Here is an 18187-nt window from a genome sequence, read left to right on the forward strand (position 1 = left end):
TGGACATTGAGCTTTAAAAAAAATCTTTGCTGTCAGTGATGAAGACCCAATGCTTTGGTCAAAAGTATATATTATTTTTACCCTAATAAACAAAATGCCCCTGAATAATCATAAATGCTCTTATTCATCTATCAATGCCTTTCATTTGATCACTGAAATATGTTTTCATGACTCTCAACTTATTGTTTTATATTGAATCTGCCAATAATTGATTTATTTTAGCAGGTTGAAATGTGGTATATTTGCACTATAAATAAATATAAATTTATATTTTTAGTTTTTTTAAATGAATGATGACATTTGAAATATCAAAAGACAGAGAGCTGTGGTCAGAAAGCTGTTTGTGTTTCCTTTACAAAATAAGTATTTTTCACACACTAACTTTTTACCCTCTGGGTCATCAACAGCCTAAAAACCAAGAAGTGGGTGAATGAATTCAGGTAAGATGCTGCTGGTATAAAACATAATTTTTAAATTTTAAATTAATAAGCCTTAAATTGCAGCTGCTATGGCTTTAAGTACTAGCAGTTTTAGGCTTGTAGACTCGTTTAAACTTAATTCTTGTGAAGAACAAACTGTTACTATTCTGTGCTTCAGATACGGTGGTTTCTCCCTCGGAGGCCGCGCCACTCAGACTTTATCCCAGGTCCACCATGTCCAAGACTCGATCGTTGCGATCAGGACTCGATATCGAGTTCCGCAGGTATAAATGAGGCTTCAGGCATGTTTAACTGAAACCGAAATGTTTTCCTGAATGTTCTTAATGTTTTCTGATGTTCTTTGATTCATCACAGAATAGTTCACTGGATCATCTGCTAAACAGGCTGCCAGATTTTTTGGGAGGACTGAACAGTCAACACAATGTCAAGGTAAATGTGTGTCTTTCTATCTGTCTGCTGTCGTCAATTTCTGTGGCCTGTCTTTAAAGGAATAATCTAACTTAAAACACTTTATGACATTTCTCTTTGCTGTACTCAGGTGTGGTACAATAACAAAGGGTGGCACGCCATGGTGTCATTTGTCAACGTAATGAACAACGGCCTGCTGAGAGCGAGTCTTCCACCAGGTCCAGAGAGGACAAAACATGGCATTACCGCCTTCAACCACCCACTCAACCTCACCAAGGAACAACTCACGGAAATGGCCATGTTAGTTCACTGCAGTGGAGTTTGTGGATTTGGTTGCTTGAGCTTGTTAGATTTACTCAATTTGTTTCAAGAGGTAAATTGAGCTTGGACAGGACACTTTAAAGGTAGATTACTGCTAAAACTTGTCAGCAGTAGTTTTTAAAGAAACCACATTGAACAAGTGACACAGAATATCAGTAGTAAAACAGGAAGACAAAGTGTGAGTTGTATAATGTTTAGGTCCACAGTGCAAGTATAATGTATTGTGTATGTCGATGTTTGTTTTTCTGTGCCTGACTTGTGTTTTTATCCCCGCTTCCTCTGTCAGGATGACTACATCAGTGGACGTTCTGGTTTCCATCTGTGTGATCTTTGCCATGTCCTTCGTGCCGGCCAGCTTTGTCCTTTTTCTGATTGAGGAGCGAGTCAGCAAAGCCAAACACCTTCAGTTTGTCAGCGGAGTCAAACCGATCCTCTACTGGCTGGCCAACTTCACCTGGGACATGGTCAGCACTCGGGAGAAAGGAGAAGAGACATTTTCCTTACTCTAAACAACCACAAATATCCACTCACTCTGCAAACATAGGAAATAATTTCTGATTATATTTGGTGGTATTTCTTCATCAGAGAGAATTGGGTAAAGGTTCTGGTGTTGCATCATGCAGTATTACAGCAGGGGCGAAGCCGCTTACTCGAAAAGATGAATTCTTACAGTTTACCAGTTTAGGTTGACAAGAGCTACGCAGGTGCTCCTTCAACAGAACATGTCCGTTCACCCTACATTATATACAGATCATATCTTTATTGTCAAAATACAAGTTAAATGTAAATCTTTAAATGTAATCTAGTATAACCTAATGTGCTTTGAGATAATCAGATGCTGCCTTGTACATTATTGACAGACAACAGCAATGCATGAAAAAAATGCAGCCGTCTCGTTCATTTCAGTGATGATGATGTATTGCTGCAGCAGAAATGCAAAAGCAAAAACAAGGCTCTAGCAAAAACGTTTAACCTGAAATAGGACGTAATCGCCCCAAACAATGCAGCACCTTGCAGTTTCTTAATCCAGGGGGCTGCATTTTCAGGGCTCAACATCTTAAGCAACAGCTTTGTTCCAGCTGCAGTCACACTGGTAAACAAGCTGTAGTTGCACAAAAAGTCACTTTGGAGCATGTATGTCATTTTTTAATTTTAAATTTATAGATTGATTAATTTTTATCTTTAACTTTTATCTTTTATTCTCATTTTATTTAACTGTTTTTATTTTAATTTGCTTTTTTTCATGCTTTTATTTTTATAGATTGCAGCACTTTCTGTCGATTCTAATTTGTTTCTTGTTTTATGTCTTGTTTTAAATGTTCGAATTCTGCCAGATGTTTTGACCCTCGACTGCGAAACTAGTTTACCCTCGGGTATCAATAAAGTAATCTGAACCTAACTTCAACTGCACACGTACAGAGAGTGTAAGAGCTCCTCTTAGTTGTGCAGTCGGTAATCTGCATTAGATGGCTCTAATAATATTCACTGGATAAAAGAAAGACTCTCTATGTTCCTAAGGTGTTGTGTTGTCATCTCAACAGCTGAACTACACCGTCCCGGCCACCATGGTGGTGCTGATCTTCATCTGTTTCCAGCAGCAGTCGTACGTCTCAGAGACCAACCTGCCTGCTCTCATCCTTCTCCTCCTGCTTTATGGGTACGTTCAGCCTCACTGGCTTCTGTCCTCGCTGACACACTTCTGAAATCAGGCATCATCAAATCTGGCCCTGCTCAAGAATAAACAGTTTGCAGTGTCTCAATAATTTAATCTGATTTGTCTCAGTCTTTCACCAAAGATCATTCTTTGCAGCATGTTGCACTTGATTGGGATCGAGAACATCCTGTGTACTTGAGACATCATGAGTTTGAATCTGTATTTTGACCTTTATTCCTTCATTCATCGTTTTGCTTCCTACACACTTACAAAGTCAAACACGTTTACAGCAGCAGTCTTTACTTTATCTCAGTTGACACAGGATGATTTATATCGTTGAATTGAATAAACCCCCATGCCAAAAATAAAAGTTTAAATTGCTTCCATATAATTTGAATTTTCTGTTGTATGTACAAAATTATCTTCTCTGTAAACAAAGTCTCTATTGTCCCAGTTGGATTGTGGTCTGTAAAAAAGGTACTGTCTCTGTCTTTACTAATTGACTAACTTAATCATCCTTTTTAGATGGTCCATCACCCCTCTGATGTACCCAGCATCCTTTGTGTTCACCGTTCCCAGCACAGCCTATGTGGTTCTGACGTCCATTAACCTTTTCATCGGGATCAACGGCAGCATCGCCACCTTTGTCCTGGAGCTGTTTGTTGACGAGGTACAAACATTTATTTATGGGCTGCATAATAATATAAGAAAAACTGACTGAGACATAAGGCCCAGATATGCATCAACATTCAACTATGCCACAGTTATACATAACAGCAACAGCACCTTCATCAGAGCTTGAATTCATTCACACTGAGCTCTGAACTTGAAAGGTTTGGGAGTTTCACGGAGTGAGGAAGGAAAGTTTTAAGTCCTATTGAGCAGTAATCTCAGCAGTTATTGCGTGCAGTGTGACTCCTTTAATAGGATATAATACAATTTCCGGGTGATTTCTTTCTTTCCAGCATCTGAACGAGGTGAACAGGATCCTGAAAAAGGTGTTTCTCATTTTCCCTCATTTCTGCTTGGGGCGAGGACTCATCGACATGGCCAAAAACCAGGCCATGGCAGACGCTTTCCAGAGACTGGGTAGCTGTAAAACCTTCTCTAAGTAGAAATATAAAAATCTGTTCAGTATTTCAAGGCTAAAATGGTTCTTAACCAAGAAACTGTAAACTTCTCTGCTTGTGATGTTTGCTCCTGGAAATGATTGTGCACTGCAGTTTAAATATATAATATACAGTAAGATATACAGTATATACAGTATATTGTGTTGTTGTACAGGAGGGAGATGTTTGTTACCATTCTATAGGGCATAATTGCATGCATACTTCACTCACATTACATGTCAGACTGCAGCCAACACACAGGACTTAAAATATCTAAAAAAATATATTATGTTAAAAATTGTGTGTGGTTCTTTCTCCTTTAGGTACGAAGCAGACCCTGGACCCTCTTCAGTGGGACTTTGTAGGGAAGAATCTGTTTGCGATGGCAGCTCAAGGTGTTATCTTCTTCATCTTCACCATACTGCTGCAGTACAAGTTCTTCATTCACTTCACGTAAGTTTAAAACTCGATATTTTAATCAAATGCAGACGGAGCTTTAAGTTGGAACAGAGCGACATGTGCAAATGTGTGGAAACCAATTCATGCCTTCTGTGTAGAAACACGAGACAGGTGGCTTAAATGGTGATGCTGCTCCACAGGAGTAAAACTCTAAAACAGGGTGATCTTGTATCTCTCTTTTCAGGCCGTGGTGGTCTGAGCCCGAGATGCCCCGTCTTGGTCCGGAGGATGAGGACGTCGCCAGGGAGAGAGAGAGGGTCATGAGTGGCAAAGCCCAGTCAGACATCCTCACCATGATAGACCTGAGCAAGGTACAGCCATTAGCTCCACTCATTCACTCTCTCGTGGCTGAAATCGTAGCAAATCTCTGCATTCACTTGACGTCAAGCTTTGATGGGAAAAAAAATCACCAATACGAAATATTCAAACTACTTATTAAATTTTGTAAGAGCTACATTCCTTTATTTTTGTTAAAATTGCAGGTTGCCATCATGCAGTGTTATTTTTCCCATCCTATACTCACAGACTTCCTGCTGTAACTGTGTCGTTATCTTACTTTTTTTGTTGTGCAGGTTTATAAAGCGGGCAAGAAGCCAGCGGTGGATCGTCTCTGCCTCGGGATTCCTCGTGGCGAGGTGAGAGATATGCACGCCAAAAGCAGCACTCATTACATCATAGTACAATGAAAACACACACACAGACACACATACACATTGTTTGTTGCCTTTTGTTCTAATCTGTGCTGTGTTTGTCAGCCATGTGTACCTGCTGTAGATACAGTCATTATCTCCAAAAAGAGGTAATTTTAGATATTATCCCAGCGATTATTTCATCACTGCTGCTGCTTCTAGTATTACTACAGAAGTTTCTGCTGCCTCTATTACTGTAACCACTAATAATACTTCCACAACTGGTGCTGCTACTACTACTAACGTTGCCCCTGCTAGGCCTATAATTATAAATATACTTACAATACACCTGCTTCTACAACCACTACGACAGCTGCTGCTACCGTAGGGTCAAACATCTGTTATATTTTAGCTCAGTTTTGACTAAATAACCTCACATAGTCTCAGGGAAATGGTCACGGCTGCTCGCTACAGCTGCTGCATCTCATGACATATTTGCAACTTGTTGTTGTTGTTTGTGTCCTCCAGTGTTTTGGCCTGTTGGGAGTTAACGGAGCAGGGAAGACCTCTACCTTTCGAATGCTGACCGGAGACACGGCCATCACCCACGGAGAGGCTTTCCTTAATCAGCACAGGTACAAACCCTCTGCACCACCCAGTTATTCAACTTTTACAAAGGCCTTGTTCTACCAAGTGAATGACATCAAACATCGACTAGAAACTTTCCTGGATGTAAGCGAACAGGAATGTGGACGTGAAGCTGAATTAAACCCCATGATACATTTTGGAAAATGTGGTAACTAAGTTTTTTCTTTGTGAGCTGCGTTAAAGACATTTAAAATATAAAAAAATGTTGCTAAATACTGAATTTGAACTTACTGTTATTTGGCAGTTAAATATGATCAACATTGCTAAATCTTTAAAATCAGCTACAAAAACAGAAGTTATGGTCTTTTACTGTGGTAGCAGAAATAGTAGCAGCAGCAGTAGGACATTAATAGAACAAAGAGTGTGTGTTGTACACCAGAGGTTGTATTAGCAGCAGTAGTAGAAGTAGTAGTATAGTAAGTGCAGTGTTGTTGTTGTTGTTGTTGTTGTGGTTGAAGTCCTAGTGATAGTCTGCCATTGCAAGTGTACCATTTGTATATTAATTTTAGTACTAAAGTTGTAGTATCATTAAGAAACATGGCAGCATCAGTAGTACAGTACAGTACAATAGTACAAAGCAGTGTTAGCAACAGTATTAGTACCGGTCGTACTGTGAAACTGTGTGTTTCTGTGGTTCTCAGTGTGCAGACAGAGATGGAGCGAGTTCACCAGCTGATGGGTTACTGTCCACAGTTCGACGCCATCAGCGACTTGCTGACGGGTCGGGAACATCTGGAGCTGTACGCCCGCCTGCGGGGAGTACAAGAAGAGTCTGTCGCCAAGGTAACGTAAAGTAGAAGTTCACTGCAAAACTGATATTAAGACATTAAGTCATGTGGTTTCTGATTGTTTCAGACACAGTGAAATGATTTATGTGGAGTGACGGGTCAATTTCGCTGCACTGTACAGGATTATAACGTAATGTCGACCTCTGCTGACCTGTAGGTGGCGCAGTGGGGCGTGAAGAAGCTCGGACTGACCCAGTATGCTGAGCGGGAGGCTGGAGGCTACAGCGGAGGCAACAAGAGAAAACTCTCCACCGCCATCTCCCTCATCGGGGCTCCGCCTGTTATATTCCTGGTGAGAAGTGAACTCACTCTAAGATCATAGACAGTATATAAAGATGAATGGCTTGACAGCTCCCTAAAAGTGAATGTTTGCGAATAAGTAACGTTTAAACATTAAAAGCACATATATGCACAACAGTGATATTGTCACTTCATTCTTAAAATAAACTACTGATCTAGGACAACTCCTATTGTCCTAGATGATGTGGTTAGTTAGTAACTTTATTTTTGGCATCTCTACAGTAATCTGTCTGTTAAATCTATCTTAGAGTGTGTTGAGTAACGTTGCTGAAAAGTATCAGTAAACTTCCTTGAAGCTTTTATTTTGAAATCTTATCAGGATGAGCCCACCACTGGCATGGACCCAAAAGCCAAAAGGTTTCTGTGGAACTGCATCCTCAGCGTCACCAAAGAGGGACGAGCTGTAGTCCTCACCTCCCACAGGTAGGAAGAGATGTACACTAAATTCTTTGTCAATTTTGCTGTATCAAAATGTCCACCCTCCGGGCTTGCAGAGTTCAGTTGGACATACTCTGACGTGTTCACTGTCATTACGTCAAGTCACTAACACACGGCCCTCAAGTCTATTTCACTCAGTGGAAATGTGCAAGCAACAACAACAATCGTGTTCACAGAGGTCATTGAGAAAGAGCTTATTGTTTTTTAGCTATATGTGCTATTTATTTGGCATTACTCTGCACAGCTTTTACAGGATAAGATGCTGCAATAATAAAATGCATTTTGATCCCTATAACCTACATGATGCAACTAACATTTTAATACAGGGATAGTTTTACATATTGATAATAAATTTGTTTTGTTTTTGCAATCAGCAATTGGAAAAACTATAGGGTCGCATCCATATTGCAATGAATTGGGGGGTAGTTAAGTCAGTGACATCCACACCCCAAGGCAGACTCTCTGAGAGTCTGCTCAAAGTTCACTTGAGGCCCCCTGTGGACTGGATGAATTGTGGATCTGGGCAGCCCCCAGTACTCATGGACTTCCCGGGAATGCTTGCGCAATGTCTGTGAGTCTGCGAGTGCGGTGAGGTCAGAACATTTGGATTTAGCCATGCTTATGAAATCTGGATAATGATGTCATCGATGTAATCGAGCAAGTTGTGGGTCACCACCACTTCCTGTTTCTTCAACGGAGCTCTGGAAAACACAAAACACTATAAATAATCTCCTACTGCTGCTTCTCTTCAGAATTTACAGCCAAATGATTCCTCATAGTGTTTTTATATAGTATAGTATAATTTATGTTTATGTTTTTATCATGTGTCTGTGCGGTCAGTATGGAGGAATGTGAGGCTCTCTGCACCAGAATGGCGATCATGGTGAACGGCAGATTCCAGTGTCTCGGATCTGTACAACACCTGAAGAACAGGTGAGCACACCGTATTCTGTCTAACCCCAGCAACACAAGTTAAACGCCAAACACAATTTATCAGTCAATGAATAAATGTTGGAGATTTGTATTTGTATTTCAAATTCCTTTATAACATTTACATTTTAGTTTGGGTTTTTTTTAAAAGGAAAATCACATAATTGTATTATGTATTGCTGTCAGAAACAACTGTCCATCTGTACCGTGCCCTGTGCTTTAGGGTACTTGTCCCTGCCTCCCTCTCCCCCCGCGGGCCAGCCCGTTTGTACTCACACGTTGCCATTGTTTTAAATGTCCGTGCATGGTCCGTCCTTCTTTTTTTCTATGTCCCAACAGGCGCACATAAAATGACGTCAGAACCGCCGTAGACCTCATGCTCATGCTCGTACACATGCGCACGCTCGTGCTCATACATGTGCAAACGTCCTTTACAAAAGCCCACCTCTCCAAAATGGTCCGTGGCAAGCGTGTGGCACTCACAATGTTCAAATGAACTAGACTTTACCCGTGAAACATGCTTGGGCACGGTATGGATAGAAAGTGTGAGTGCGCCCTAAGTGACTTGACCAGCGGACTTGAGACTTAATTGTCTGTTGCGACAGGTGACGTGTCTTACGGTCTAAAACCAGCTGCTGGCGATTTGACAAGCTGTTGAGTCGACGAGACGGGTCAGTTCACAGCACTGCAACTTTTACCTGCAATGATCTAAAAAAGTTTCGTTGCGTTGCGAATCATTGGTCTGAACTGGGCTTTAGACTTAAACACTGATTAATTTTCACTGAAGACCGATGCCGTCTGACCAACATTAATGATGTATGGTCGTGGGTATAATCTTGTGTATACAGTCTGTGTATCTACTGTATATACCTGTCCTGGAAATCCATTGCTTATGATCTTGTAATCCCTTGTGACATTAACTTTTTCTGTAGTTTGTTCTCACATATTCTTGTCTTTTAGAGCTTCTCTAGATCAAATTCCACTCGACTATACTGATTTAAAAATACATATAAATTCTTGACTTTTGTTTCGTCCTTCATCTCCCAGGTTTGGTGATGGCTACACCATCATCCTCCGTCTGGTGGACACTAAAGACTCCAACCTAGACTCGTGCCCCATCACTACCTACATGAAAAGCTCTTTTCCCAGCATCGAACTAAAAGAGCGCCACCAGAGCGTACTGCAGTACCAGCTGCCCTCACACGCCTGCTGCCTGGCTCGTGTCTTCGACGTGCTGGCCAACAACTACGAGGAACTGGGCGTCGTCGATTTTTCTGTGTCACAGACCACCCTGGACCAGGTGAGGACAATTCAAACCTCTCAGATTTCTGCAAGACGGTGGCGTGATGGTCCTCATCCGTGATCTTCTATAAATAGAGCGTTGCATCTCAAATGTCCTTTCCCATTTTTGGCTAATTTGTAGAGGGAAGAAGTAAAAAGCTTGGATTTGAATGTTTAGCTAGAGCCCATCTTACAATCGGATCACACCAGCCTCAACACCAAATCAGGCCTGGGACATAAAGTGATGGGGCATCGGCCCCTACCCTACTTCCTACCCATCTACTCTCAGCGTCCTTTCTCAAATCACACCCAATTTCGAACTTGACCTTTATTTTGATCTCAACTACCTGCTACAGTAGGTGTCTCCAGGACCACATGTTTCCATGATGACACACACACAGACTCACAAGGTGAAAACAATACCAGCGTCACTGTCGCAGCTGGTAACGCGCATTTATAAGTTAACAACTGATTTAAAAAAAGGGTAAAGACTGAAAACAAAGAATATCCATTATCTCACCTGCCTACATATTTGATGTCTGGTCACTCACTCATGTTTTTTTTAACATTTTAGAATACTTATTAATACAGTGTTAAGTTTTACAAAGGTGTAAAATGATTGGCTCATGATTTCAAGTTGCAGTGGTGCTTAATGAGCAGTTCCAGTACTATCAAATTGAAATAGATAAGAAAGCTGAGGTCAAAAGCAAAAACAAGGCAGAGGGAGACCTCTTCTTGCAGCTCTCCCCCTCCACTCTCTGCCCTGAGCCAATAGGAACGCTCACTCTCTGAAATGACCTGGGATAAAGTCGCACATTGCCTAGATTTCCTAAGCGTGAAAACAGAGCCAGGAGGAGGTGCAGAAGTCTAGTTTTCTCTCAGAGCACTTGAATTACAATATGGTGAAAGATAATTATATTATATATAATTTCTTGCGCAGCAATACTAAAAATAAATGGCTTACCCCAGGTTTATCTTGTCCAAATGGTTCTACCAGATATATAAATTAGCATGCCCGCTAAGAGGTAACAATAACAATAACAACAAGAATGTGGATGTGATAGCTGGTAGCTCATTAGCTTGGTAGCCAACCAGGCTAATTGAAATTAATTAAACAATAAATGAATGTGACACTTTCTTGTAGGTGTTTGTCAGCTTTGCCAAAGAGCAGACCGATGACGACGTCCTCACAGATGTGGTAATCGGCAACAGAACAGTTCAGACTAATCTGACTACGCTGCACACCAGGATGGACTCTCCCACCATCCAACCACAGCTGCCAATCACACCCCCTCAGCCAAGCAACACTCCACAGCAGCATGGGAAATCATCTGACAGCAAACCGAAAGAGGGTAAATCAAAAAAGGCAAAAGCTGGCAAGGTCAAATCTAAAGAAGGCAAAGCTAACGGAGAGAAAAGCAGCAGCACGGCACTGACCCAAATACCTCAGAGAGGCGAGAAGAGGACGAGCCGGAGGGGCAGCGATGGACCAGACAGCAGTAACGTTGGAGTTCAGGGAGAATCCAGTAAACCCAGTGGGTCCAAACACAGAGCAGAGAGTTCCAGTAAAAATCCTTCTGCACTCTTCATAGTCGACAGCAACACACAGGACAGTGCACTGTGAAGTGGACTGGTGCAACACGAGCAGCATGCAGGTTCGCAGGACCAACGACAGTCAAAAGCTTTTTATTACTCGCTGTATGCTCATTTGAATGTTTTTCAATGCTGGTAGCAACCTCAATATGCAACATGAAGCGAAACGGCTCATCGGAGTAATAAGTGGAAAAGACGGACTGTGAAAGCTACTGTTAGAGGTAAATGACCTCCTCTGAAGAAAGAAAGGTGAGTACTTCCTCATATGGCTTTGGTGCCTTGTTCGCCCGTTAACATGTCTGTAGCTTTATGGCCTTTATTTGGGTTCATAAATCTTACTGTGTCTTCTCTTTCTGTATCAATCTCATCAGTCCAAAGTTATTTATCCAGAAAGAATATTATGCAAGGCTCAATGTAAAAACAAGGGGAGGCGTTCCTCAGGGCTCAATCATTGGACCTCTCACAATCGCATCTTTATTTTGCAGAAAGCACTTTAAAAAAGAAAATGCTGCAAACCGTAAGTGAAGTACATGTGTAACATGTAATTATTAAGATGATTTTATGTATCTAAAAAGGCATTTGAGGGTTTTTTTTCAGAACAATATACAGTTTGGAGAGAATTCCTACTTCAAGTTCATTGTGAAATACCTCTTAAATATTTAATGATGAACTTTACAAGTGTTATAGTTTTCAAAATCAAGAATTTATTTTGTCTTTTATCTGTCAAAAATGTTTTGTTTGTTTGATTTATTTTGTGTCACTGTCTGAACAGATTCCTCTGCATGTGACAGCCACATGTAAAGAATCTGACATACTTCCTGCGCAGCTCTTGAAAGTACATAATGCCAAACTACAGCACTCCAAATTAAATTTAAAAAATCAACATGGATCAAAGAATTTATCATTTCTGTCTGAGCTGCAAACACCATACGACAACAACAACTTTGCCTTTGGTCAATGGTTGTTTTTTATTCGTTTTTTATTATTCATTTAAGCTTCTTTTAATAAACTCTGTATTCTTTTTTTTTTTCTATCAACAAAAATGACACAGCTGACTCGATGTCAAAAGCCGGTTGTTACCGCACTGTTACGTATTCAAAGATTGTTACAATAGTTAGTGTAGGAATGAGACAAATAAAGTATTGAAAGGGTTTTATTCCAAAATACAAACTGTTACAAAATAATAATTAAAAGGTTCAATGTATTGAAAAAGCTGAAATGATGCAGGACTTAATTAAATTGGAGTAAAATGATGGGATGAAAAGATTTCTAAATGTACGTGTAAGGTATTATGCTTGAAAAGTTCTACTTGAACATTCATTTATCTGTGCATCTACTATAAGATGTGCATTATATAGTGAAGGTATGCTAACATACGGGTTTGTGTCTGTCGTGAATGTTGTGTCCTGAAGGAAAATAAAACTATGGTTTCCTGGATCTGTTGGTTGAATCACTGCATGTTGAAAGTCGTGAGGTTTTTCTTCGTCATGGCGAGGATGAGCATTGGTTTCGGTGCAGATAAAAGTGGAGGAAGGTTTCTGTGTCTGTTTACACTGAGTCCACCCACTGATGTTTCTGTGACGGCTTCACTGTTCAAAGAAAAAAAAAAAGACAAAATTTACTGGACAATTTTCTTTACACTGAAGCCACTATCAAATGTTCTTCAGACAAATAAATTTACACACTGCAAAAAAAACATAGCATATAAAAAAAACACTTAAATAACATGTGTGGAGATAAAATTTTATCTGCTCATGTTTGCAAAATAAGGATTTAAGGTTTTCGTTGCCACCGTACTCTACAGGGGAATTGTTGGGTCTATGTAAGTCACAAATATGTCATAGAGTGTGCTCTATACCTACTCTGTAAAGTGTCCTGACATAACTTTTGTTATGATTTGGCACTATAAATAAAATTGAATTATAAGAGTTTTTGTTGTGGCGGGGTCCGCCATACCCTCACTGGATTAAACGGTGGGTACACGACAAGGGATATGTTTCCTCAAAGGCCAGAAGAGGGAAACATCTGCACCAGTTTAAATATGGCTACAGTGATCTATGAAGAAGACGTCAAATTGAATTGTATTTAACTCATTTATAAATAATAAACTGTGTGAAGAAAATCCTGTCAGGTTTTCCAGGTTGTTCCTCAAGACGATGCTGTGTTTATATCTGATATTTAATTTTAAAATGATAAATGTAGCCCTGATAATGTAGTTAAAATATACTTAAATCCCCTTCTGTACTATAACTACAGTACAGGAAATACAACATTCTGCTAAATTGTACAGAAAACAACCAAACATACATGTTTTTCAGGTGTCCGTTCTCTGTGACACTTTTCTCTCTCAAACGTTCACTGACAGCCACGAGGAGACGATCAGACTGGACACGTCTCCACGGCCCTTCATCACCACCACCTCTCCTCTTACTCCTCAGTTTCTGTGTGACCGTCTGCAGTAGAGCGTCCAGACTGGACAAGGAGATGTCAGGCAGACGAAACTCAGGAGATCTCTGCACGGAGAACAAGAGAGGGGAGTCAGTCAGTGTGAGGACCGTTTTGATGAATATACTTTATTATTTTAACCTGTTTGTGGGTGTTTTTCTATCAGTGTCTGACAGTGGAATCCAGATCCATTACTTAAAGGAAACACAAAAACCACAGTGTACGAGTAAACGTTCTGCAGCTAAATGTATGAAAAGTATGAAAACTAAAATGTCCCCTGTGACTGATTTATTGATTGACATTATTTAACTAATGTCGTGACATGCTGACTGAAGTGGAGTCAGTTGTAAGTGCTTTATTTAAAGTACAGGTAGTTTAGTCCAGTGGTTCGAGGAGCCGGGCATCTCCAAAGAGTCACAAGATAAATCTGAGATGATTCATGTGCATGAAAGAAGAAAAAACAAAGTTCTGCTATATTTGTGATTTGTTTCATGTGTATTTTTACCTCTTTGGGTCTCAAACAGTTTAAATGAAACCGTGTGAGAAGAGGAACGTCTCTTTGGTTCTTTTTTTTTTTTTTCAAGAGGTCACGAGTGAAAATGGGAACCAGGGGTTTTATCTTTAACAGTGTCATATATTTTAGAAGCTTATCTTGTTGGGTTGTTTTATGTGAAATCCTAATGCAAGGTAAGTGACTTGGTGTGTCAGATAAATGAGGTTAAAAGTACAATATTTCCTGCCGAAATGTGGTGGAGTAGAAGTATAAAGCAGCATAAAATGGAAAGTATCAGTACATACATTTATGAATTGTTGTTCTGAAGTTCTTTTTTGTCAACCTTTTTACTGTTCAAACGTTGAACTTTAAACCTAGTTTTCAGCACTTAAATGATTTGCTTCCTTTGTCATTTGAAGAGTAAAAAATGTCTCTTCTGGTTTAACATGCTTAGAAAATTAAACATTTTCACCTTGTGTGTGTGTATTTATATTTGTGTAGCTCGTTCTGACTTTTAAAACTTTTTATTGCCCAAACCCATGTTGACTTTTACTTTGTTTGACTAATGTGTTCTTCCCCTTATCATTTCCTCTCAGTCACAGGCCACTGCAGGGTTAGACCAGATGCTGAAAGTCCTCCTGGTTTCCAGTAAAGGTAGGTAGAAATCTTTTCTTTTTTCAATATCCAGATTTTAAGGAGGAGGAGCAATCAGACTTAGTTTACTCACACTTTTAGAGAACAGGGGATTGTCTATCCAGGGCCTGCTGTCTGATACATGTCCATCGTCTCCGCAGCCTTTTATCACCGCAGAGATGGACCTTGTTTGTGGAGTGTGGCACCTCCTCTGATGGTCACAACACTCAGCAGCTGGTTCAGCTGGAGTTATAGGTGGCAGCACAAACAGAGGACTCAGTGGTCGTTTGGTGTCAGTGTCCAGATTTAATCCTGTGAAAGAATCAAGTGTCCGTCCCACTGATTTAATGACAGATGGGTCATTTTTGCTGCTGGCTCTTGGTTGCTCTTTACTGTTGTCCTCTTCTTCCTCCTCCTCTTCCTCCACGGGCTCCTTGACTGCAGCCAGGACAGGCATCAGATTGACCCGAAGCCTCAGTCTGTTCCCTGATGTCTCACATGTAGTGACCCTGGGTGAGATGCTGTTTGATGTGGTGACTTTGATCTTCTCCTTTGACTTTACAGTTCTCGTCTTAGGAATCGATTTCTTCATTTCACGTACAATCATCAGAAAAGTGTCTGGATCGTGTTTTTCTAGTTTGATCGTCCTCGTTTCCCCTTTCCTCATTCCAAAATTTGTATAAAAACACCTTTGAGAAGCTTTTCTGACGTTGTCCACACATCTATAAAAAAAAGAAAGAAAAAAGCTTACTAAGATTTTTTTTTTAAAAGTCCAAATTTGACAACTCTGCCAAACGCTGTCTCTCAGATGTAAAAACTGAGCTGCTCCTTTTCTTTCCAGCAGCAGTGGAAAGAAAAGCTCAGAACAATTAGACGACTGTGTGGCAGGCCTATTAAACCGGGTGTTATGGTAACATGTACACAAACTCCAGTCACACTTAATGAAGGGGGAAGTCTTTGTTATTTCAGATTACATTAAAGGATGGATTATGTTTGATCTGCAACCACTTAAAAGATAAATATGATGGAGGTGAGAGGCTTTTATTTTGCTAGACAGGGATTTGGTGGTGTGTGGAGGTGAGCCAAAGATCGTCTATTGACGAGAAGACTCCATGAACTACTCAGTAAAAAAATAAAATAATATACAGTATACACAAACAAAGACTTGGCTCACACTCCAGGCATGCAAATTTATATATAAATGTTTGATGCATTAAAACAAAGTGTTCACATTAGCCTTCATGTGGTGATTACTAGTAGGACATATGGATGTTTAACAACATGTAACTCTTAATGGCAAAAAATAAAGTTTGTAATTTATTTATAATCTGAAGTAAATAGTATTTTCATGTTGTCAGTTAATTAAATCATTAAAACGTGTGGCTATACCAGGGGTGCAGATCTGAATTCATGTTTTTCAGAAATGTTTTTTCTTTTAAATCATAAATGAACATGAACAACAACAAGACATTTTAGCTGTCAAACACAGAAGCTTTGATCAACATTTTTAACTACCTAATTTCTGTTAACAGTTATTGGTGTGATGTATGGTCCAGAATTTATGTTTTCTAATGGTTATCCAACTGTGTTTCTATTAAAATCTAAGGTGGAAAATAAGACAAATGCTCTTAAATGTGTTAAGTGGAAGTCAGCAGTAGTGATTTCACGTGTAAACGCCTCACGAGATGTACCTGCATATAGAGACAGAGTGAGAGCTCTCACAGCTTCTCCTCTTTGTTTGTAGGAGGACAGCAGCTATTTGTGTTAACTGTCAGGTTAGCAGCCGAGGAGCTAACAGCTAACCGCCCACAGCAGCCGACCAAACACACTCACTGTTTTAACTTTTGTGCCTATTTTTTACACCTTCACACGGTGCTGCTGCTTTCAGATTGTTTCACTCGAGTAAAATGGTCGTTTTGACAAATAACAATGAAGAACAGGATTATATGTGAGTGAACACTACGAGTATGTTACGTTAGCAAGCTAGTTAGCTAGCGTTAGCTCGAACTTCAACTGTAGTTTATCGCATTAAAGATTAGAAATGGGGCCAGCTCTCTCTCTAATCATCATTTTGTTGATATTGGCGTTTTAAAAGACTACTGAGTTAACTATCCGTCTGTGTTTACAGCTGCCAGCTCACTAACTAGCTGACTGACCTATCTATACATGTTGGAGGGGTCTTTAAATTCAGTCATATCTGGGTGTTTCTGCAGACACGTTAGCTGATTAGCTTGTTCTTGGGGATTTCCACAACACATGTTATTATTGATCATGTGGCGATTTTCTGGTTAATGCATAAAGACTGCGTTACTGAAGAGACGCTACTGATATTTAAAATAGTTGTTAAAACTGTATTGAAGCCACTGCCTGGCTAGCTAAGTTACATCATCTTCTGCAGCTGTAGTGATGGTGTAACAACCTGCAGGGCTCAGGCTAAAAATGGCAGAAACCCTCAGCAGAGGCGGGCGTCACACACTGACCTACATCTGCAGCTCCTGCAGAGGGCTCCCCCTCCAGTCTGATCCGTTTAAGAAAATGCAGAGCTAAAGAAACAAAAAACGATCAGAACCATAAAGTAAAGGGGAGTTTTCCACCACTTTCACCTTCACTGCCACTTTAGCTATCTGCTACACTCTCCTTTCCTTGGATTATATTCCAAAAAAAACAATATATATATTCAGCAATTATGCATTAAGCTATTACTGAAGAGACAGGTCTGAAACACTGCACACTCACAAATGCTGCACGCTGAAGAGAATGTAAAATACAGACAGTCTTTTGAAATATGGTCAAACAAAACTTTAATGTCCTTGTAATGTGCCTGTCACTATAAGCCTCTCCTCGTGTGTACTTATACGTGTAACTCACTGCTGAATGATTATTGTTTCTGTGTATGCTTTTACTCTCACTTGTTGAATATGTTATTATTCAGTTGTACTGTCACTTACTTCAGTAAGTAATGCTGCTATACTACACTGTCACTTTATACTACCACTACATCACTTTATTTATTTATTAATGGTTTACTGTAACTATCTGCTGATACACTTACTGTGCTTTAGGACATGCTGCTACATTTCACTGTGGTTTACTGTAACTTACTTAAGTACGAAATGCTGCTACACTCCACTGTGCCATACTGTCACTTTAGTTCTGTAGGACATGCTGCTACATTTTTAACATTTTTAATATTTTAACACTTATAACTTATCGCTCCTTCTCACTTATCTAGTTTGTACTTATTTTATTCAATCTGCTGCTAAACTTCACAGTGCGTATTGTTGTATATTGTATATACCTACGCTTAACCACGACGTTTGTTGCACTCTGTCACACTTGGTTCATTGCTTGATTAATCTGACGTTAGCTTTATTTTGATTTGATTTATGTTTATGCTTATTGTTACTCTGATCCTTTTCCGCCTTTGTATCGAAACTGTTGCACAATAATTTCCCTCGGGATAAATAAAGCTTCTTGAATCTTGAATCTTGAATTGATAAGGACATTTGAGAAAATGGGTCCAAGTTAACCATATGCCTTCATAAGATTTAAGGAGCTGTTACTCCCCCTTCAGGATATGTGTGACTAAATTGGCTAAATTGATTTATTTTCCTCTGT

At 39.9% G+C, this 18187-nt stretch overlaps 1 protein-coding gene across 1 annotated transcript in view; it reads left to right on the forward strand.

Annotated features, from left to right (window-relative positions):
- The window catches only part of abca7 (ATP-binding cassette, sub-family A (ABC1), member 7), a 31995-nt gene extending 20951 nt beyond the window's left edge, over nucleotides 1–11044 (forward strand). The window contains exons 33-50 of the mRNA XM_083940352.1: nucleotides 408–440; nucleotides 598–703; nucleotides 795–869; nucleotides 979–1148; nucleotides 1456–1633; nucleotides 2711–2826; nucleotides 3349–3493; nucleotides 3789–3912; nucleotides 4256–4385; nucleotides 4576–4702; nucleotides 4964–5026; nucleotides 5549–5655; nucleotides 6310–6451; nucleotides 6614–6748; nucleotides 7076–7179; nucleotides 8035–8127; nucleotides 9172–9424; nucleotides 10550–11044. Coding sequence (XP_083796478.1) covers nucleotides 408–440; nucleotides 598–703; nucleotides 795–869; nucleotides 979–1148; nucleotides 1456–1633; nucleotides 2711–2826; nucleotides 3349–3493; nucleotides 3789–3912; nucleotides 4256–4385; nucleotides 4576–4702; nucleotides 4964–5026; nucleotides 5549–5655; nucleotides 6310–6451; nucleotides 6614–6748; nucleotides 7076–7179; nucleotides 8035–8127; nucleotides 9172–9424; nucleotides 10550–11029 — 2581 coding nt within the window. The 3' untranslated portion in view covers nucleotides 11030–11044. The remainder of the gene's footprint in view (nucleotides 1–407; nucleotides 441–597; nucleotides 704–794; nucleotides 870–978; nucleotides 1149–1455; nucleotides 1634–2710; nucleotides 2827–3348; nucleotides 3494–3788; nucleotides 3913–4255; nucleotides 4386–4575; nucleotides 4703–4963; nucleotides 5027–5548; nucleotides 5656–6309; nucleotides 6452–6613; nucleotides 6749–7075; nucleotides 7180–8034; nucleotides 8128–9171; nucleotides 9425–10549) is intronic.
- The last annotated feature ends 7143 nt before the right edge of the window (nucleotides 11045–18187 follow it).

This window comes from Echiichthys vipera, assembly GCF_963691815.1.
Source record: "Echiichthys vipera genome assembly, chromosome: 3".
NCBI lineage: Eukaryota > Metazoa > Chordata > Actinopteri > Perciformes > Trachinidae > Echiichthys > Echiichthys vipera.